The sequence below is a fragment of the Taudactylus pleione genome, unplaced genomic scaffold (assembly GCF_031769625.1).
Source record: "Taudactylus pleione unplaced genomic scaffold, aTauple2 ptg000129l, whole genome shotgun sequence".
In the NCBI taxonomy this organism is placed as follows: Eukaryota; Metazoa; Chordata; class Amphibia; order Anura; family Myobatrachidae; genus Taudactylus; species Taudactylus pleione.
Window position 1 is genome coordinate 5,808,861 of NW_028284531.1, and position 23,606 is coordinate 5,832,466.

Sequence of the window (23,606 nt, forward strand, 5' to 3'; positions counted from 1 at the left end):
CGGGAGGGTAGGAAGTATGTGTTATATGCGAATGGAAGATTAAGGAGAGGAGTTTAAAAACTGACAATTATTCCCATGATATACTAATAATACTGAGGTTAATAAAAAAAATGTCATGCTCCTGTTTATGCACTGGATATTTCTTGAATTGGATATTCATCCCAATGTTCTCATTGATGTTGTTACCGAATGAGTAGTACAGTATGTCTCCCTTATTAAACAAGCCCACCTGCTCTATTTTAAATTGATTCAAAAACTGACACAGACAGTATGTATATAAATGCAATGTTTATTGAAAATACCAGTATCTTATTCCAGGCTAAGCGAAAGATGGAAACAGTTTTATTGTTTTTATTTCATAGTTATATAAGAAATGTACTAGATGGAATACATAAAAATAAATTGAATTAAAAAAAATAATTGCCCTTTATGTTGCTTTCCATAAAGTAAAACAATACCCACATGCATATGGTATGTGCATAATACTTTCCTCACAGCAAATGGATCTCCATCATAACAATGCAGATTTTAATATCTTATAGTTTTATTTACCACTGGCTATACTATGGGACTGAGCAGATGTTACTTGACCACACTGATGCATGCTAGAGTGATACAGTTATATAAAATGATACCACACAAAAGGCAATGCATACTGTTGAGTACAGTCAGAAAAAACCCATTGACCATTGTAGTATTTCTTCTACCGGGTAACAGGGTACTGTGCCTACTATGACAAGCTCCCTACAGACTAGCAGCAAGGTAATAACACTTCCTGGTGCGCTTTCATTGCTATATTCATCTTTTAAGAGGAAAGAGCTATATGCACTGTGAGTCACGTCTTTACAGCGTGCCTTATTCCCAATTGAGCAGATAATACCCACTAGTCACTAGAAAGCTAATAGTAGCGTAATTCAGGCCATATGGTGCATACACACGATCAGATTTTTTCTTCAGATATGGACGATAACGATTTAAAAATCGTTCAGTCGTTCATATCTGATGGAAAATCGTTCATATCTGACATGCCTGAACGATGGACGATCAACGATGCGCGTTCCCGTTTGTCAGATAACGATATCTGACATCTGATGGGTTTGCAGTCAGACTTGGACGATTCCATTCATTTTAATGCAGTCAAAAATCGTTCAATCGTTTAAATCGTTCAAAACTTTGGTCAAATCGTCCAAATCGTTCAACTCGTTTAATCGTTCATCTGACAAATCTGACAAGTCTGACAAATCTGACCGTGTGTACGCTCCATTAGGTGGTGGCGTGCTTATGAACAGAGGGCCTGATTAATTACGGATCACAACTGAAACGGCGTACACAGAAGGCCGATTGTTGTGTACTGCGCATGCATCGCAGGGTGCGAAGGCAGCATTGCGAGCACACAGACTACGGAAAGTCATTGCAGAGTGATTGACAGGTAGTCAGCATTTGGGGGGGTGACGGACGGGGGGGTGGTTGGAGAAACGCAGGCGTGCCTGTCCGTTTGAACGCTGCTGCATCGGCGTGCATAAATTAGCCACTGCGATGGCATACACAGCTTGTGTACTCACTGCTTGCGACTAGGTTAGCAATTTCTGAGTAAGGTCAGACCTGTTATAATTGTGCAGGAAGGGGCCGATGTTACTTAAAGTTCCTGATGTATACGCAGGATAGCAAGGTATTGCGGATGTGAGATAGCGGTAGTGGGCTTGTCTATGCTAGCTGTGCGACGGCATTGCGTTTGCATTTATTAGCATATTTTTGCAGCAGGATTGCCAGCATAATCACAGCCGCGATCGCTATAGCGATCCGTAATGAATCAGGCACAGAATGCACTGCTGCCCTCAGTCACAAAGTTATGTCTATAAGCTGTCAGGGATATTGAAAAAAAAAAAGCTGCAGTACCACTTATACCCAGCAGGTAATTCCAAGCCTTTCCATTTCCTTACAAATCCATATTTATACTGTAGTAGTTTGTACATTAAACCAACGTGAGATTCATCCATACTCTAATTGTGTTTATATTAATGTACATTATGTATACATCAAAGTGTGATCTCTCATTTCATGAGAAACAATTGAACCCATGGACACTCTGTGTTCCCCCAAGGGACAGTTTTTATTCTGCTATATAGCTTTGGTCTTGTATCTTCCTATCCATGCAGCTAATTCAGAAACTGCTGTTTAGCAGTACTAGATCATATGGCACCCACTTTTCGGCTAGGATGAATGGATGGGCTTGATCTATTAATTCTTCGTCATGTTACACTACCAATAATCAGATATGCCATGTCTATAACCACCAAAATGTTTTCTAAGACCTAGGGGATTTTCATTTTTTCCAAATAAAATATCTACAGAATTTATTACAGGAGCATTTTAGCTGCCAAAGAAAGATTTTACCATTAATAAAATATATTGGGTCTCATTTCTCATGTTGAACTTTTATATGGTTACATTAAATGTATGTACATGCCTGCTATGTTTATAATATTTTTCTATTACATAATGATGGTATATACCATATTTTACAATGACCAATAATGGCCTAACTCTTGCACAGTATAATGAGATTTATAGAGACAGTAACATATACCCAACCCTGCTAAGAATTTTCATTCCAAGGCACATGACATTCATTCTGCATGGCTCTGACGTACTACTGCTGGTTTTGTGCTTTCAAGTATTATTTGCATGTATATGTTTTTAATAAAGAACGCTGACAGCTTGTACATAGTTTGTCATGGAAAACATTCTTTGTAAGATTTCCTGAATGCAAATCACATCTACATATAAAGAGAGAGACCTTTTCAGCCTCAGTGGTTTATTTACCATGTATGCCTGTGATTGATATGGGTCCATAAGTAGTGTTTACACATATAAAACTACATTTATATCACACAGTTCACAACCCCCGTGCATGTTCCTACGCGCATAGCAGAAGCGCAGATGGAGATTTTAACCCTGCAGTACAACGTCTTGCCTTCTCACCGGCTGCCTCAGACTGAGCTCGCTTCCAGATGAGATGATCGGTAATTCATATTCCACGTGATGCTTAATTAAGTGACTTACATTGTCAAAAACATGATCTTTAGTCCGCACCTAGTAAACAAAGAGCATTTTCACATTAGGGTATCACAATCATATAATACTACCTATCGTATTACACTTCTTACACATCTGTGTTTAACATGAAATACACAATGACAAATATGTGTTAGCGTCCTCTCTTTCCAGTGGCAGATATATAAATGATAGGTCTGTGGAATAACAAAAATGTGGAATGCACATGGAACATATGGAGGCGTATATAAAAAGGAACCAGGGACGGATTGGCGCTGTAGTTCAACCCTGACCGTCCGCCCTGTGCGTGCACATTAGGCGCGGGCTCTCGCGAAGGGGGCGTGCTGCGAGTCACAGGGGCCTGGCCTCGTGGCACGTCCCCGTCTCTTCCCGGCCCATCACTGCCGTCAACCCTTCCCTCCCCTTGAGCGCATAACATGTATCCAGCAGCGTGGGGTGGAGGGCCGGGGCACTTCAGCCCTCCGCGAGCCGGCCCTGAGGCCTTCGGCTCTACTGGCATTTGTCAGTCCGGCCCTGAAAGGACCAGAAAAGTGGCTTTTTGCTCTCAATTCTATTCACCTATTACTGCACTGAAAACTATCATCCTCACTTGTGCTACTTAAAAAGCATTATATATAGTTTCTAGCAATAAAAAGTAAAATCACTGAAATCCTGAGCGGTGCTGCATAAAGTCAGTTAGCAGGGTAAACCGGAAGCGATATGATTTACCGCCGGACGCAAGTCTGGCGGTTAGAATCCCGACAGCGGCTGACCGACATGGGTGAAAATCCAGATTGTCCCTAAGGTAAGTATAGACTAACCTAATTCCCTCCCCTAACCCTCCTTAGGGGTACCTAACCCTAACCTTCCCCCCCAGTGCCGAACCCTAATCCCCTCTCTAAGTGCCTAAACCTAACCCCCCCTTCCCCGCTGCCTAAACCTAAGTCCCCCCCGGGGTTCCTAACCCTCCCTCCCTCTAGTCTAACCCTAACCTCCCGGGGGAGTGCCTAACGGGGGGATCCCCCCCCCCGTTAGTCCCCCCCGGGAGCCCTAAACCTAATCCCCCCACGGCTGTCCCTTTGATCGGGTTGCTGGGCGCCGGTCTCCCGGCGTCGGTAAAATAACAGGCGTCTAGATTTAGACGCCTGTCATTTAACCCTCGCCGGGATAAAGCAGTCGGGAAGCCGGCTGTCGGGATTAGGTCCGCCGGCTTCCCGACTGCATACCGGGTAAACCACAAAGGAACCATCGCAACCATAAACATGAGAAAGGATTAGTGCGAGCATTAATGAAGGTAATTTTCCAAATGTAGTCTGCAGTCTACAAAATCCCTGTATGATGTTAATACGGGCAGGGTGCTGGGAGCCTCTAAGTGGGGGTCATGCTATAGTTTATTGATATATATAATTGTTATAAGGAATGCTTAGTAAAGGCAGCCATACACTTCAACTATTGGTCCAGTCAGCCAATTATCGGCTGACCAGGTAGATAATTGTACGGAGTATGGCCGCCACCAAGCTGCAATTATTGGTGTCTGGCATGCAGGGGTAAATTTACTAAATTGCGGGTTTATAGATGTGTAGGGGTTGCCCATAGCAACCAATCAGATTCCAGCTATTATCTTCTAGAAGCTGCTAGATAAATAAGTAGAATATGATTGTTTGTCTCCACTTCAATAAACCAGCACTTTAGTAAATATACCCCGATAAATCTATCAGCATGCCCAAAACAAAATTGGTCTGTCTTTATGATGGTGCGTTAGATCTCAAGGTGTATGACCAGCATTAGAATGGTGAAGTTATTGAAGTATAAATAAGGTGTTTGTACAAAAACAGATAGTCACAATACAACTGGTTGATAATACAGTCATATTGCCTTTCTCAGGGGAATGTGTGTGCTGGTATAACACATCAATCCCTTATAAATACCCAAATGGCATCTCTCAGAAAACTGGGGTATTACACCAAAGATTCTCTCACATCAGCCTAAAAAACAGCTAGTCTGTGTAGTCACTAGTAGAAAATGGAAATATAGTGCCTGATACAGAGATGTACGCTATGCTGATATTTTCCGCAGAAGCCCATTATCGGTAAACTGTGCATACATCTTAGGGCGCACGGCGTATGCATCAAAGTACATTACTGTAGATGCTCACAGCGACTTTTTAACGACAGTGTGATTGATAGTCAGTGACCGGCTGTGGGAGGTAACTGGGTAGTGGCAACAAAACCACAGACGTGTCGTAACCGTTTTCGGGGTGTGTCAGAGCCTGCATCTACAATCGTACGCAATAAAAATGGCTCCTGCATCTCAGTATATGCGTCCATTCTGCACGACCATATGGTTACTAGGAAAGTCTTATTATTAAAGGATCTGCAACCAATGATGCATCTTTGTACTCAGGGCCTGATTCATCAAAGATCGCACTTGCAAAGCTGCACGCAGACATACTGTAGTGTGTAGTGCACGCAGGCAGCTTTGCAATGCAATCATGGAAATGCAGCAGGAGGTGTATTATACCAGGGGGCTGCATTTGCGACTGAGGTCACAGTGCTGGGATCACAATCGCGACCATCGGTGGTCAATGGTGGACGGCGCTGGGCGGCCGGCCAGTTGAGTAAGCCTCAGCTTACTCAGGCTGGCCAGCTTACGAGCCCAGAAGACAGCATACGTCCACGCAGTCTCTGGGCTGGCCATTCCCGGAAAACGGGGTGAACATGCCCTGTTTACGGAAACGCCGGCCGCCCCGAACTGCCCCTTAAATGCCTCTGCCTATCAATCAGGCAGAGGCATTCAAGGGCTTGCGTGCGCCTTAGTAGGACCTATTCTGCACACACGCAGAATGGGTCCTGCCCATGCGCAGATTCCCGATAATCGGGAAGCTGCATTCAACAGTGCACTTGCGTGCCCTGCTGAATTAACCCCTTAGTCGCTTGTAGGCATCTCAATACAAATCCCAGCAGCTGCAACATTTGCATATTTTCGCACAGTTGCTGCATATAAAGACGCAGTAGCGACAGGATTAGGGTACATCTCTGAATCAGGCCCATAGATTGGTAACTAGTGAGCATGTGCCTCTTATCGTTTATTTTATTGCATGTTTCTATGTTAAAGATTTATTTCTCCCTGACACAGCTCTGTAAATACCACTTCCATTAAATAAACACACAAAAAAATAATAACAAACATACTTTGTAAGAAGTACAAGATTCTCTCTTGAGTAATGTACAGAGCACGTTGCCTGGACATACAGCTGTAAGAGCTACACAGCTTGGTGACAGCTCTGAAAAGTCTCATAGAAATAAGTTCCAGAAGAAACATAGTAATGAAATGCCGGTATATATAAAAAAGTTAATAGCAGGAAATGTTGGTGCATTATGACTTTTGCTGAATATTTGTCATCGTAGTGCAGTTCTTTATGTTTATTGCATTTCACTAATCACCTTATAATTTTGTAATCGTCTCATGGGCCAGCTCAAAGGAAGTGCATACCTACCTTTCCCTCTGGGTCCACCAGCAGAAGATGTTTTGGGTGTCCTCCATGAAGTCCACTTAATACATATTGACCAGCTGATGTTGTGCTTTCTCTTACTAGAAAATCTCCGTCATGAAGAAGAAGGCTTTCTGCAAGCTTACGGTTCATCTTGCCATGGTACCATTCCTCCTTCTGCATGGAGCTGCCAATGGAAGCTTTGGTTTCCAGTCCTTGATACCCAGGGTTTTGAGTCACTATTGACAATAAATGGTGATTATTACCTAAAAACAATTACATTTAAAAAAAAAAAAAAAAAAAAAATCATATAGCAAATACTGCACAAACTCTTATGAGCTCTATGTTGTCACCAAGTCTGGATTTAGTAGCGTGGCTGACAGACATATGAAGAGGGCACTGCCTATAACTTGTGTCTGTTGAGGGTTACAATTCCTTTAAAAAGTGAACAAGTTATAGCTCAAGTCTAATAGTAAGCTTAGATGATCACAGACAGCTGCTAACTCCACCTTGCATTTACTTTGTTGGTCATCTTTCTCTCACACACACTGTGGCCCTCATTCAGAGGCGCTCGCAAGAAGCGAGCGCTGGTTCTGAATGAGGGCGGCCGCTTGTCTTTTTAAGTGCGGCCTCCTGGTCGCTAGCTAAGCTGTGGGTTACCACCCACAGTTTTAGCGAGTGACCAGGTTGATGGTCGCGATGGTCAAGACTATTGCGACCATCGGGGCCTGATCGAGCAGGAAGCGCCCCACTGACATCACTGCTGATGTCAGTACAGCCGCCCACAAAATGGCAGGCGTTCCTTAAGGAATGTCTCCGTTTGTGAACCCCCCCCCCCCCCTCCACGCCTACAAAAATGGGCCGAGCTGTCGATCAACATCAACAGCCGTCCTTTTTGTAGTGAGCTCCGGAGCAAGAGAATTTCTCTCTTGCTCCAGGGCTTGTGCACGCGCAGCGCTTGCGACCGGGTCTGAATGAGGGCCTGTGTATTGTGATAGGATCACTGGTAAAGTGGTCAGTGGTAGATACATTTGCCCTAGGTTTTTGACCTATGTGTTCTAAAAAAGCCCCCAGGAGAAAGGCTGCACTGAAGCAGATTTGAGTTTCGGCTTTTGGAAAATCCGGTTTGGGACCTGGGGGTGTGGATGTGAGGAGAGGGTGGGCTCCATCCACAACCCACTCCAGGTTTTGGTTTTTGGCCTGTTAGCAGGCTCATTAAGCTCTGCACCTGGAACTGGCTGATATAGGCTGTGTCTAATTGTAAGGGAGTGTCTGATACCTGGGAGAGCAAGCAGGCTGGCTGGCTCATAGACAATTGGTGAAACTACCTGTAAGGTTTTGTGCATGCACTTGTGTTGATGGTGGAGACAGTAGGCCCCACTGTTTCTTTAGAGAGGGTACCTCTTGTTTAGTTAGCGCCCAGACGGGCTAGCGTTTACTTTTATGTTTTATTTTCCTTTTACTTGGCACAATAAAGACTGGCGCCAACCAGTTAGCACGAGACCCAGACTGGTGTACTATTTTCCGGCTGCTGTGTGTGTGAAGAGGGAGTCCATCTACCCCAGGAGAGGGACCCCTAATCCAGTCCTGTTACAATTGGTGGAGAATGCGGGCAAGCACACTCTGAAAAGTGCAGCAAGGAAAAATATGTCCTTTAAAATTGAAAGGGGCAGACACGTGATTGTTGAATCCCTGGAGGTGGCGTCAGCCAATGCTCAGAGAGGCAAGGTTCAGCTTCCAACCAGCACCTGGAGGTAAAATGGAGGACATAGTAAAAGCCCTGCTTCAGGCTACAGCGGCTCAGCAGGAAACAAACAAAATCCAGCAGGAATCCACCAGGATGCAGCTATTGGCCTTGGAGACAGCCCAGAGGCAACAACAAGTCACCCTCGAGGAAACCCGCCAGGCCTTAGCGGTAAACAGCCAGGCCATCAAAGAGATGGTACAACACCTAGTAGCCCGGCCTGGAGATGATAATACTGGTCCTCCCACCGCCACTCACTCTATACGAGCCAGTCACTTCCTCCAAAAGATGTCTTCGGGCGATGATGTGGAGGCATATCTCGCTGCATTTGAGAGAACGGCCGAAAGGGAGAGTTGGCCAAAGGAGCAATGGGCAAGTCTGGTGGCACCTTTTCTGTCTGGGGAACCACAAAAGGCCTATTACGATTTGTGCCTGGCCGATGCTAAGGACAATGTACAACTGAAACGGGAGATCCTAACTCGTGCCCAACGAGTCCACATCGACAGACCTCCACGCTCGCAGATGCACGACCTCATCCATGTATCCACCAAGTGGCTACTGCCTGAGACACTGACAGGTATCGTCGAACGAGTCGTAATGGACCGGTATATGCGATCCCTACCTGCATCCTTGTGCAAGTGGGTGAGCCATGCCGACCCTAAGTCCGCCGACCAGTTAGTCGAACTGGTGGAGAGGTACGTAGCTGCTGAGGAGCTGATGAGTCTGCCCCACCGAGCCCCGATGGCGCACCGCAGAACTCCCAACAACAATGGTAAGATTGTTACTGGGGAGAAGGGTGCTGGGCGGTGGAACGTGCCTAAGACTGAGGGTGGGGAAGCTGCAGACAGGCTTGCTAGGCCAGGAATGTTCCTGCCCCGCAAAAGATTAGACAATAATGTGACTCAATGTTTCCGATGTGGTGGCTTCGGTCATATAGCAGCTAATTGTTCACTTACCTCTGAGCCCATGCAATGTGATACTGCTTTTGTCAACCGCAGGGGATCTTTCTTTGCGCAGCTAGCCTGTACTGCTTACCGGCAGGCTGAGACTAGATAAATAAATAGAGAATGCGGCGCGTGATGGTGGCTCACCAAGTGTTGTAGAGCCCGTTGATAGTTTGCCGGATTTAGAGGTCAGAAGAGACCTAGAGCAGTTAAATGACCCTACTCTGGTGAAAGCCAGGGAGAATGTCAAGGAGGTCAACGGTAAACTCGTAGATCACAACAGTCCCTTGACGTACTCTCACATGGTAATATGTCAGGACCTGTTGTATTAGATGACTAAGAAAGGGGAGGAGATTGTGGAACAATTAATAGTCCCCAAAGCTTACAGGAGAACGGTGTTAGATCTTGCCCATGGTCATACAGTCAGGTGCATAAATATTGGGACATTGACAGAATTTTCATATTTTGGCCTCTATTCACCACCACAATGGCTTTGAAATGAAACAAACAAGATGTGCATTAACTGCATACTTTCAGATTTAATTTGAGGGTAATTACATCCAAATCAGGCGAACGCTGTAGGATATTACAACGGTTTCTATATGTGCCTCCCACTTTTTAAGGGGCCAAAAGTAATGGGACAAACTAAATAATCCTAAATCTAACTTTCACTTTTTAATACTTTGTTGCAAATCCTTTGCAGGCAATTACAGCCTGAAGTCTGGAACGCATAGACATCACCAGACGCTGGGTTTCATCCCTGGTAATGCTCTGCCAGGCCTCTACTGCAAATGTCTTCAGTTCCTGCTTGTTCTTGGGGCATTTTCCCTTCAGCTTTGTCTTCATCAAGTGAAATGCATGCTCAATCGGATTCAGGTCAGGGGATTGACTTGGCCATTGCATAACATTCCACTTTTTAGCCTTAAAAAACTCTTTGGTTGCTTTTGCAGTATGCTTTGGGTCATTGTCCATCTGCACTATGCAGCGCCGTCCAATGAGTTCTGAAGCATTTGACTGAATATGAGCATATAATATTGCCCGAAACACTTCAGAATTCATTCTGCTGCTTTTGTCAGCAGTCACATCAATAAATACAAGGGAACCAGTTCCATTGGCAGCCATACATGCCCACGCCATGACACTACCACCACCATGCTTCACTGATGAGGTGGTATGTTTTGGATCATGAGCAGTTCCTTTCCTTCTCCATACTCTTCTCTTCGCATCACTCTGGTACAAGTTGATCTTTGACTCATCTGTCCATAGGATGGTGTTCCAGAACTGTAATGGCTTTTTTAGATGTTGTTTGGCAAACTCTAATCTGGTCTTCCTGTTTTTGTGGCTCACCAATGGTTTAAATCTTGTGGTGAACCCTCTATATTCACTCTTGTGAAGTTTTCTCTTGATTGTTGACTTTGACACATATACACCTACCTCCTGGAGAGTGTTCTTGATTTGGCCAACTGTTGTGAAGGGGTTTTTCTTCACCGGGGAAATAATTCTTCTGTTATCCACCACAGTTGTTTTCCGTGGTCTTCCGGTGTTGCTGAGCTCTCCGGTGCATTATTTATTTTTAAGAATGTTCTAAACAGTTGATTTGGCCACACCTAATGTTTTTGCTATCTCTCTGATGGGTTTGTTTTGATTTTTCAGCCTAATGATGGCTTGCTTCACTGATAGTGACAGCTCTTTGGATCTCAAATTGAGAGTCGACAGCAACTGATTCCAAATGCAAATGTCACACCTAGAATCAACTCCAGACCTTTTACCTGCTTAGTTGATAATGAAATAACGAGGGAATAGCCCACACCTGTCCATGAAATAGCTTTTGAGTTGATAGTCCCATTACTTTTGGCCCCTTAAAAAGTGGGAGGCACATATAGAAACCATTGTAATTCCTACACCGTTCACCTGATTTGGATGTAATTACCCTCAAATTAAATCTGAAAGTCTGCAGTTAAAGCACATCGTGTTTGTTTCATTTCATTGTGGTGGTGAATAGAGGCCAAAATAAGAAAATTCTGTCAATGTCCCAATATATATGCACCTGACTGTATAACGGTAGGCCACCTAGGGGTTGAGAAAACCACTGAGCGGATCGTGCAGAAGTTTTTTTGGCCCGGTGTCCATAAAGACGTGTCTGACTTTTGCGTCTCCTGCCCTGAATGCCAGTATCATGCTCCCAGACCACATTTCAAAAGTCCTCTAGTCCCATTACCAATTATAGAGGTACCGTTTGAAAGGATAGCTATGGACTTGGGTCCCTTGTTGAAGTCTGCCCGGGGACATCAATATATTCTAGTAATTCTGGACTACGCTACCAGATACCTGGAAGCCATACCTCTACGCAATACATCTACCAAGTCCATTGCTAGAGAGCTGGTCCATGTTTTTAGCAGGTTGGGAATACCTAAAGAGATACTAACTGATCAAGGTACCCCATTCATGTCAAAAGTTATGAAGGAGTTGTGCCGCCTGTTTAAGATTAACCAGTTAAGGACCTCTGTTTATCACTCCCAAACCGATGGACTGGTCGAGAGGTTTAACAAGACCTTAAAACATATGTTAAAGAAAGTAGTCGATAAAGATGGCAACAATTGGGATTATTTGTTGCTTTATCTGCTGTTGGCCATTAGAGAGGTTCCCCAATCCACCGCCGGGTTTTCACCTTTCGACTTGTTATATGGGAGACATCCAAGAGGGTTACTAGACATTGCCAAGGAGACGTGGGAAGGGCAGTCCAGTCCTTATAAAACAGTGATTGAACATGTTTCCCAGATGCAAGAGAGAATTGCGGCTGTAGTGCCGATAGTTAAGGAGCACTTGGAACAGGCCCAACTAGCACAGCAGAGGGTATATAACCGCAATGCACACAGTTAAGAAACTTTGCTCCTGGGGACAGAGTGTTGGTTCCCACGGTAGAAAGTTAGCTGTTGGCTAAGTGGCAAGGGCCCTTTGAGATCTTAGAAAAAGTGGAACAGGTCAACTATAAAGTATACCAGCCGGGGAAAAGAAAACCCGAACAGATATATCATGTGAACCTGATAAAACCCTGGAAGGATAGAGCGGCACTGTCAGCCATCCAAGCCCCTCCAGTAAAACCTGGTACCCGAAGTGACCGCGGCAAAAACCTTGTCAGCCAGTCAACAGCAGGAGGTCAAGGAATTTTTGATCCGAAATAGGGTACTGTTTTCTGACCTACCAGGAAAAACCACGGTCATCAAACATGACATAGTCACTGACCCGTGGGTTAAGGTTAACCTAAAGCCCTATAGGTTGCCTGAAGCCCAAAGGGAATCTGTGTCAAAGGAAAGTAAAAAAATGTTAGAGTTGGGGGTAATTGAAGAATCACAGAGTGAGTGGTCCAGTCCCATTGTGTTGATTCCAAAGCCCGATGGGAGTGTGCGTTTTTGTAATGACTTCTGAAAGCTGAACAGTGTTTCAAAATTTGATGCCTACCCGATGCCAAGGGTGGATGAACTAATTGAAAAGCTGGGGACAGCAAGGTAATTAACCACTCTGGACCTAACCAAAGGGTATTGGCAAGTGCCATTAACCGAAAACACCAAAGAAAAAACAGCTTTTTCTGCGTCAGAAGGGTTGTTTCATTATAAGATGTTACCCTTTGGGCTACAGGGGGCGCCTGCTACCTTCCAAAGAATGATGGATAGGATTCTAAGACCCCATAGACGATATGCTGCGGCTTTTCTGGATGATGTGGTCATACATAGTCCTGATTGGCAGTCTCACTTACCCAGAGTACAAGCAGTGTTAGACTCCATCCTTAAGGCAGGTCTGATGGCCAACCCGAAAAAGTGTTGTCTAGGGATGGAGGAAGTAAAATATCTGGGGTACACCATTGGCAGAGGTTTGATAAAACCACAGCTCAATAAGATTCAGGCAATACAGAACTGGCCACAACCGCTCAATAAGAAGCAGGTGAGAGCCTTCTTAGGGATCACTGGATACTATAGGAGGTTCATACCCAGTTTGCCACCATTGCAGTCCCACTTACTGACCTTACCAAGGGCAAACAAAAAACCATGGTGGAAGCGGAGAAAGCTTTCTAAGAATTAAAAATAGCCTTATGTACCCAACCTGTTCTGGTAACCCCTGATTTTGACAAAGAGTTTGTGGTACAAACCGATGCGTCCGGTGTAGGCATCAGAGCCGTCCTGTCCCAAAGCAGAGAGGGTGAGGAACACCCTATTTTTTACCTGAGCAGGAAATTCAATACCCATGAGAGAAACTATGCCACAGTGGAAAAGGAAGCTTTGGCGTTAGAAACTCTCAGGTACTATTTGGTGGGAAGAAAGTTCAAACTGATTACTGACCATGCCCCTCTGAAATGGATGTCCGAAAACAAGGACAGTAATGCAAGAATAACGAGGTGGTTCTTGGCGCTACAAACCTTTAAGTTTTCAGTAGAGCACAGGCCAGGAAGCCAGCTGGCCAATGCAGACGCGTTGTCACGCGTACACTGCTTGGGGGCTTCAGCTGTTCCGCCCCACAGGTCAAAACAAAGGGGGGGATATGTGATAGGATCACTTGTAAAGTGGTTAGTGGTAGATACATTTGCCCTAGGTTTTTTACCTATGTGTTCTAAAAAAGCCCCCAGGAGAAAGTCTGCACTGAAGCAGATTTGAGTTTCGGCTTTTGGAAAATCCGGTTTGGGACCTGGGGGTGTGAATGTGAGGAGAGGGTGGGCTCCATCCACAACCCACTCCAGGTTTTGGTTTTTGGCCTGTTAGTAGGCTCATTGAAACTTGCTGATATAGGCTGTGTCTAATTGTAAGGGAGTGTCTGATACATGGGAGAGCAAGCAGGCTGGCTGGCTCAGAGACACTTGGTGAAACTACCTGTAAGGTCTGTGCATGCACTTGTGTTGATGGTGGAGGCAGTAGGCCCCATTGTTTCTTTAGAGAGGGAACCTCTTGTTTAGTTAGCGCCCAGACAGGCTAGTGTTTACTTTTATATTTTATTTTCCTTTTACTTGGCACAATAAAGACTGGTGCCGACCAGCTAGCACGAGACCCAGACTGGTGTACTATTTTCCGGCTGCTGTGTGTGTGTGAAGAGGGAGTCCATCTACCCCAGAAGAGGGACCCCTAATCCAGTCCTGTTACAGTATCTATAAAATTATATTAATAAATTAATTTGACTGCTAATATTTCCTTGCGTACCCTGCAAGGGAATGCAATAGGGTCAGTGGAATGCATTTGGCATGCGGTGTCACTGACATAACGCCAGTAGTACCCAGCTTTAGCTATGTACAGCTGTAGGATGGTGTCAGAGTGACCCATTCAGAACACTGCATTTTGCATTCCCAGGAACGTCTTTTGCACGTTAGAAATTGTACAGATATATTTAGCTATTCCAACAACATAACACAATAATGATGATGATAATAAAAATAATAATGTCATTTAGGGGTCTATTCATGTAGCACTAAAAAGCCCTGTTTAGCTGAAAATAGGGCTTTTCACTGCCCTCGTCTATTCATAGAGGTTTAACGTGGAGAAAGTTATTCTTTCTCCTGCGGCGCCTGATTTCTTTAAGTATCACATTACCATACTTTAGCTTTGTTTTTCATTTCTTTTGCTGTTACAGATTTGCTGTCTGTGGACGACGTAATCTATATGTTCTTATGTTAAGGACAAGGAACTGGAATACTTCCCAATCCTTCAGGCACTCCTATGTGATGGCTCCGCCCCCTTCTGGGACAGCAGCCAATTAGAGGAGCCCAGGGTATATGCATATGTTGGGTCACCTCCTCCTGAATGCCTGCTGCTGCCCCAGTATCCTTGTTCTGCCCTACTCCACCTCCATTAGTAAGGTGACCCGACATATGCATATGCAACAGTACTGACTGCCTGCTGCGCCCGCTACCCCTACTCTCCCACGGCTGTCTCTCTCTGCCTCCACTTCCGCTCTGTCCTTCAGACCCCCACTGCCCTGGCTCGCTCTATCACCACCACCACCGCTCTGCCTGCATGATCTCCTCCCTGCTTCCCCGGTGGACCGTACTGGCGGTGCATGCGCATAACAACTGAAGATCAGCGAAGCAACACTTAGGATTACGAAAAGCATAACGTATAGAAGATAGCTGTCCAATAAACTGAAAGTTTGCAAGACAGATAGTTGTACATAAATTGCTACAAAAGGCAGCCATACCATAGCTGAAATGAACGATAAGAAGTGTTAGAAAATCGTTCACTGTCACCAATGTACATGAATAGACCCCTAAGTGAATGAAGTGTAATAATGTAAAAATGGGAAAAAAATATGAATTTTCATACTTGATTTGACATAGGTTTTCCTGGAAATCTGACATTTATCTTGACTGTCTTCTTTTGGTACAGTGTTTATATAACAGGGATCATCCAATAAATCATGTGTAACAGGCAGCATATCTTGTACATTCTTACTCGGGAGACCTGAAAAAGACATAAGATTTGCGTTAGGAGTTTTAATTCTCATTGATCATTTTCAATCATGTAAACACTAATTAATTTCAAGGTCTTTGTGTGAAACCCAATCACAGAACTATTATTTCAAATATACTGTTATAGTTATTGCACCTTACAAGTCAACAGCATCAATAATAGTAATAAAAGGTCTGATTCAGATTTGGGAAAAGAGTAAAGGCCATCATACACTAGCGACAAATTGCCGCAATTTCCCAATCCCCGGACGTCGGGGTATCGGTGAAATCCAACATATTGGATTCCACTGATTTGCCGATTACAAACACAATATGTTGTGATTAGCAAATCAAGGATTTTGAACTTGTTGAATTTCCCCGATTTGGATCATCGATGGCCGCCAGTCAGTGTTTCCGACCTGCGGATTGGCAGTTCCGGTCCGATTGAAGAATCGGCGGATTGCCCACTTGATGTATGGGCACATTAAGATAGAGCAAGTAATTATGTACCTGGACAGACCATGTTGCAATGCAAAGGGAATCGGTATGAAATACCGGCTGCTCAATTGCTGCCTGTTCAAATCCCGACAGCGGCATCCAAATAACTGAAGATCCCGACAGGGGTGGTAAGTATTCTATCCCTACCCCTCCCCCCCTAACCCCTCCCCTCCTTTAGTTTTGCTTAACCCTAACCCTCCCTCCCTGTAGCCTAACCCTTCCTGGGGGGTGCCTAAATCTAGCTTGGAAGTCACCACTGATGGCTCCACGTCCATCCCATCTGCGGCTCGCCTCCAGGTTCAGGGAATCATCTTCCTTCTCCGTGCATGCTGCAACAACAAGCAGCCTGCATGGTCACATCGGCCAAGCAGCCTGCATGGTCACATCGGCCAAGTAGTGGGCAGCCAAACACAGAAGAGGAGCAGCCGGTAAGTGTTGGGGGAGAGACACACAGGGGCTGGGGAATGGGGCTGAGAGACAGGCTGGGGAGTGGGGGTGAGAGACACATTGGGGCTAGTGAATGGGGCAGAGAGACTGTGGGGCAGCGAAATGGGGCTGAGAGACACTGAGACCAGGTAATGGGGCTGAGAGACACACTGGAGCTGGGGAATGAGGCTGACACACTAGGGTTGGGGAATAGGGCTGATAGACACATTGGGGCTGGGGAATGGGGCTGAGGGATACACGGGCTGTTGAGTATCTTACCCTCCTCCACAGACCCCACCCCCTCAACAGACCAACCCCCATTAGGGAAATCAATTCAAATATCCGCACAAGTAGAAGGTTTCCTGCAAGGCCACGTCCCTTGCTGTGAGGCTACGCACCTATTTTGGCACACGCAATAATGTTATTGATCTTGAAGATAACCGTGATGGGAAGGGAGGGGGTGGGGGGGCATTTTGACTGTTTGCACTGGGAGCCAGATTGTCTAGAAACTGCCCTGAATTCAACCAATCACAAATAAGAACACAAAATGAAACAACATACAGCAACTGCTTATTATCTCAAATATTTGCCTATTCATGAGAGCGCTTTCTCTTTGCTTGTCGCTTATATTACTCTTCTGGGGCATCTCTTGTCACTGTCCAACAAGCATAGAAGTGTTCTACCTGCCCTGATATCCTCGTTCCATTGCTGACATGTTTTGGTGGAATCGCTCACCGTGCTGAGTGACATGTTGCAGCCTAATTCATGATACTTTTCTAGAAAATTGTTCACAATCTCAACATAGTTTCTATCTCTCCTGTTACCCAAGAAGCCATGTACAGCACCTTTAAAGGTTTTCCAAACCGCTTTCTCATTAACCTGGAGGACTCGGACAAAGGGCCTGATACAGACCCACTCGCGAGCGGCTGTCCGCTCGCAAGTGGGTCGATGTTGTGCACTGCGCATGCGCATGACGGCGGGAGCTCCGTCGTGCGCATGCGCCAGACGCGACGAGCGAAGGACTTTCCTTCGCTCATTGTGTCTGATCAAAGGGGGCGTGCTGTCGATGTTGTTTGACAGCACGCCCCCTTTGGTGGGCGTGCCTCCCTGACGGGGGCGTTCCCAAGGGAACGCCTACCGTCAGAAGCCGGCCCACTGACATCACTAGTGATGTCAGTGGGAGTGATTTTGGCTCTGATAGAGCCAAAATCACTCCAGGCCTTGCGGTTGAAAACCTCAACCGCAGGCTCCGGCTCGCAGTGGCGATGGTCGCGATGGTCAAGACCATCGCGGCCATCAAACTGCACGCTCATATAGGCTGTGGGTGGTGACCCACAGCTATACGAGCGTCCAGGAGGACGCTCCATAATTATGGAGGGCGGCCCTCATTCAGAGCGTGCGCTCTGCTCAGAGCGTACGGCTCTGAATGAGGGCCAAAGTTTTCATCCTTAAGAAGTTGACAAATTTGTGGACCAACAAAGATTCCTTCGTTAACTTTGGAATCACTCAGAAGTGGAAAGTTTCCTCTTAGGTAATTGAAAGCTTCTCCATCTTTGTTCATCCCCTTTACAAAGTTCTTCATAAGTCCGAGTTTGATGTGTAAAGGTGGCAGGAGAATTTTGCTTCGATCAACCAGAGGACTGTGATGGTCAAAATATGGCCTACTGTACAATGACTCAGGATTCCTGTATTCAGGTTTATATATTTTCTAGACACCAAAATTCCCTAGTATTACACAAAATACCTCTACATCATAAATGGGCCATATCTCGAAACCAAGAGCTAACAGAGTTTTAAATGTCATATTCAATTAGAAGTAACTATTCGGAAACATTTTCACTGTTTCACAGTGTAATAAATAAGCCCCTATAGTAAAACAAAACATGGTATTCATAAAAAGCTTCACCACAATTCTATTGCTTGAGGATCAATTGGGAATACACAGATAGGTAGTTGCTCAAATCAATTTATTTGTCCATCACAGGTGTATGTAAGAGAGATTTACATGTATCTCTAAATTGTCAGCCAACTCACATGGAGGCACCCCAATATCCTCCAATATGGCACTATAATGATCAGCATACCCTCAAATCAATTTATTGGTCCATCACAGGTGCATGTAAGGTAAATCTTCCTTAGATGCACCTTTGATGGACCAATACATTTATCTGAGCAACTACCATTCTGTGTATGACTGTTCGTATGATTGAGAGGCATGAATGGGATCAGTAGTTGGAGGGTATGCTGATCCTTTTAGTGCCATATTGGAGGATCTTGGAGTGCCTCCAGGCGAGTTGGCCCCCACTTTAGAAATACATAGATGTAGGTGCTATTATGTAGTATAGGACCACCAGAGCAGAGACTCCTTGCCATGGCTGGTGACTTACCATATGTTTGCAAATGTACCGTATGTACTCTGCATTACTAGTATTTCTCCTTCATCCACTAGGGGACACTGGAGTCTCAATACAATGGGTATAGGAGTGGGTTAACCGGGAGCTGGCACCTTAAAAAAAAAAACTAACAGTAGCTAGCTCCTCCCCCTCTATACCCCCCTCCCCCTCCCCCCCCCAAGCCAGTCTAAAAAAGTGTGCCCTGGGAGCTGGACGTTGATCTCCCGTTTGGGACTTATTTTAATAGAAAGAATGACCTCCAATCAGCAGGAGGATGGACAGAGCCCACTGCCCCTGCCTGTCTACACCGATGGATGCTGCCGGGGGAGACCTCACCGCTGCTGCACAAAGGTTTGCGCTGAGGTCTCCTGATACGCGTTGGTTGCAGTGCTCGTAGCGGGTTCCCACAGCACATGCCCGCCACCGGCAGCATAGGCAGGGTCAAGGTTAGTGTCACCTGGCTCCCTGGTTAGCAGAGGAGCCAGGACTTTATAATAGGTGGGCATTTTACAGTTGCCGCTCGCGCGGAAGGCGCCATAGCGGGGGGGCGGAGCCTAAGTTTTTACTTCTGCTTCTGCCTCCCATCAGCCTCAGCGCTTCTAAAGAACACTGGGGCCATTTTGGAGCACTACTAAGTGAAGGAGCAGGCTGTGTCTGGAGTCAGGCTAGTACTCAGTTATCAGCCCTTGCTATTATTGTTGCAGCGTTATTCAGCTAGCGCTGTACAGTGCATTGCTTATCCCCCTCTGTGCCCCTTCTCAGTCAGTCATAAGTGCGATTGTGATTACTACTGTCGTTTTATTTTGTTTTTTCTGTCTCTGTGTGTGGTAACAGTAATGTCTACCAAGGGGTCTAAGGCAGCCCAAAAGGCCTTTTCCTGCAAGACTTCTGGGGAAAAATTCACACAGGGACAGCCTAATGCTTTCTTACTGTGTGATAATTGCATGTCTCAGCCTCAGGACTCTTGTTAATGTGAGCCAGCCTATGTGGTCGGATCAATTAACATCAGTTATATCCAACCTGTCATCTGAGTTGGAAGCAGCTCGCAGAGACAGGGAGAGGCTGAATCAGACAGCAGCTGAACCAGATTGGGCCCAATCTCTAGCAAGATCGGTAGAGGATCTTACAAAGGCAATGTCCCAGACTCCCTCTGCATCTACTCAGGTCCTTAGTAAAAGGTTGATTCATAATCCCCTACCATTGGGATGAATCAGACGAAGAGGATGTTCAGGACCAAGAGGAGGAGGAAATGCAGGAGGAGGAGGTTCAGATTACTGAGGAAATTGAACCTGCATCACAAGGGGTAGAGGCCTTGATTACAGCAGTATGACAGGTGTTACATGTGGAGGAGGTAGAGGTAACTGCAAAACCGTCTATTTTTGGTAAAAGGGTTAAGCAGTCCATTACCTTTCCAGCATCGGAGGAGCTGGATGATATTCTCTCTATTGCATGGAAACACCCAGATAAGAGATTTCAAATGAACAAGAAATATCTCTCTTATTACCCCTTTCCGCAGGACAGTAGGAGATTGTGTGAAACTCCTCCTGCGGTAGACCCATCAGTAGCCCGTCTTTCTAAAAAGACAGTACTTCCAGTGCCGGGTGCTGTTGCTTTAAAAGAGACCTCGGACAGGAAGCTGGAACAGACATTAAAATCTCTATACACTGTAGCAGGGGTTTTGATGCGTCCTGCTCAAGTCTGCTGTTGGGTGAACAAAGCCATTGAGAATTGGGCTTTGCAGCTAGCGGAAGGGATTAGGTCTGGTGCACAGCCCGATGACCTCATTCAGTTAGCTGAGCAGATTGCAGAATCAGCTGCATTCCTGGGGGAAGCGTCAAAGGACATTTGCAGTCTATCCGCCAGATCTTCAGCATTGGCTGTGTCAGCTAGAAGGGCTCTGCGGTTGTGTCAGTGGCAAGCAGACGCATAGTCTAAGAGAGCAGTCGAGGCTCTTCCTTTTACGGGGGAGGTTCTTTTCGGCTCAGAATTAAATAATTAGATAAGTGGATCTCACAAGCTACAGGTGGAAAGTCCACTTATTTACCATCTGCTACCCCTCCTACCAAAAGACCCTCGGCAGGTCCGTCCTTTCGTGCCCCTGGGAAATTTAGATGGCATGCCAGAGGAGGCCCAGCGTTCTCCAGGGGTACCAGAGGCCGGGGTAGAGCATTGTCTTCAACTGCCTCCAGCTCACTGCAGGATAAAGCAGCTGCAAAGCCTACCGCATGACGTTCTCCCTTCTAATTTGGGGGACCCCAGAGTAGGGGCTCGGCTCCTACGTTTCAAGGACATTTGGAAACAGTCTTGTCAGGACGCCTGGGTTCGGGATGTCATTGTTCAGGGACTAAAGCTGGATTTCAGAATACAGCCTCCCTCTCGTTTTTTCAAGACAGGTTTACCTCAGGTTACGGAAAAACGTGTAGCTATCCAGGAGGCAATAGAAAAACTGTTATTGTCTCAGGTAATAGTGAAGGTTCCATCCCACCACAAATGTCAAGGGTTTTATTCCAGTTTGTTCGTTGTGCCCAAGCCGGACGGCTCCATGAGGCCCATCCTCAATCTCAAGGAATTAAACCCTTATCTGCGAGTCTTCAGATTCAAAATGGAATCTCTCCAATCCATGATTGCGAGTCTCGAGAAAGACGAGTTTTTAGTGTCCCTCGACATAAAGGATGCTTATCTCCATATACTGATATGGCCCCCTCATCAGGTTTTTCTTCGTTTTGCAATACTAGACTCGCATTTTCAATTTCAGGCCCTGCCTTTCGGTCTTTCATCAGCACCAAGGGTGTTTACAAAGATTATGGCAGAAATGATGGCCCTGCTGCATCGTCAGGGTATTGTCATCATTGTTCCGTATTAGGACAATCTCTTGATAAAGGCCTCGTCACGGGATCGCCTGTTAAAGGACATTCATCTAACGCAGAGTGTTCTCTTACAACATGGATGGATCCTAAATTTCAAGAAATCCTCCCTGATCCCCACCCAACGCCTGCTTTTCTGGGAATGATAGTAGACACAAGGGAACAAAAAGTATTTTTGCCCCAGAACAAGATTGCCCCCATTCAGCACCTGGTGCGCATGGTTTTACAGCATCACTGGGTGTCTGTACATCTCTGTATCCGTCTTCTCGGGAAAATGGTAGCAGCTTTCGAGGCGATACAATACGCAAGATTTCACGCCCGAACCTTTCAGTTAGATCTTTCCCAGTGTTCAGGGTCCCACCTGTTTCTACATCAGAGGGTTCTTTTGGCGCCGCAAATTGAGGGGTCAGGCGATCCGAGTTCAGTCAGACAATGCCACGGCGGTGGCCTATATAAACAAACAAGGCGGCACAAAAAGCAGAGCCGCTATGAGGGAGGTAAGCAGGATTTTGATATGGGCAGAGGAATTTGCAGTAGCAATTTCTGCAATATTCATACCGGGAGTAGAGAACTGGGAGGCAGACTATTTCAGTCGGCAGAACATCCATCCGGGGGAATGGTCCCTGAATCCTTAGGTGTTCCATCAACTGACTCTGAGGTGGGGCTGTCCGCAAGCCGATCTCATGGCGTCAAGAGTAAATCACCAGTTACCAGTCTTCTACTCCAGGACAAAGGATCTTCAAGCTGCGCCGGTGGACACACTGTCAGCTCTGTGGCGCTTCCATTACATCTACGTCTTCCCTCCGTTTCCTCTCATTCCACGCTTGCTCCAGAGAATCAAGCGAGAAAGAGTCAAGGTACTACTAGTAACACCAGATTGGCCCAGGCAAGCGTGGTACTCGCAAATACAAAATCTTAATAGACGAACCTTGGCCCCTACCCCATCAGGAGGATCTTCTTCTGCAGGGGCCGTTCATTTATCAGAACTTACGGCGGCTTCGTTTAATGGCTTGGCTACTGAAAGGGCCATCCTCAGAAGCAAGGGGATCCCGTCCAGCGTGATTCCCACTATGCTGCGGGCCAGGAAGGATGTCACCTCTCAGCATTACTATCGCATATGGAAGGCTTATGTTGTTTGGTGCGAGAGACGTAATTACCCTCCAGAAGTTTTTAGGACATCACGTCTCCTCTTTTTTCTTCAGGACGGTCTAACAATGGACCTTCGTCTAGGTTCCTTAAAGGTACAGATATCTGCATTGTCAATTTTCTTTCAGAGGAAATTGGCCTTGCTTCCAGATGTTCAGACCTTTTTACAGGGAGTCATCAGAATTCAACCTCCTTTCGTACCGCCCACTGCACCTTGGGGTTTGGATTTAGTTTTAACGTTCCTTCAGTCTGAAACCTTTGAGCCTTTACACAGGGTAGAAATGAAGTATTTAACCTGGAAGGTGGTTCTGCTGTTGGCGCTCGCCTCAGCAAGGCGAGTGTCGGAACTCAGTGCCTTATCCTGTCGTCCCCCCTTCCTTATTTTTCATGAGGATAGGGCGGAGTTACGCACGCAGAAATCCTTTCTTCCCAAGGTAGTGACTGCTTTTCATATAAATCAGCCAATAGTGGTCCCGGTTTTCAAAGACTATTCTCCAAATTCAAAGTTATTGGATGTAGTCAGTGCTCTTAAGATTTACGTGGACCGGACGGCTTCCCTCCGGAAATCTGACGCTTTATTTATTAGGTTTAATTTGGCCCGTCCAGGTTGGCCGGCGTCCAAA

At 45.8% G+C, this 23,606-nt stretch overlaps 1 protein-coding gene across 1 annotated transcript in view; it reads right to left on the reverse strand.

Moving 5' to 3' along the window:
- Window positions 1–281: 281 nt before the first annotated feature.
- The window catches only part of SHC4 (SHC adaptor protein 4), a 109,523-nt gene continuing 86,198 nt past the window's right edge, over window positions 282–23,606 (reverse strand). The window contains exons 10-12 of the mRNA XM_088472799.1: window positions 15,532–15,669; window positions 6,551–6,783; window positions 282–3,093 (exon numbers count right to left, since the gene is read on the reverse strand). Coding sequence (XP_088328925.1) covers window positions 2,950–3,093; window positions 6,551–6,783; window positions 15,532–15,669 — 515 coding nt within the window. The 3' untranslated portion in view covers window positions 282–2,949. The remainder of the gene's footprint in view (window positions 3,094–6,550; window positions 6,784–15,531; window positions 15,670–23,606) is intronic.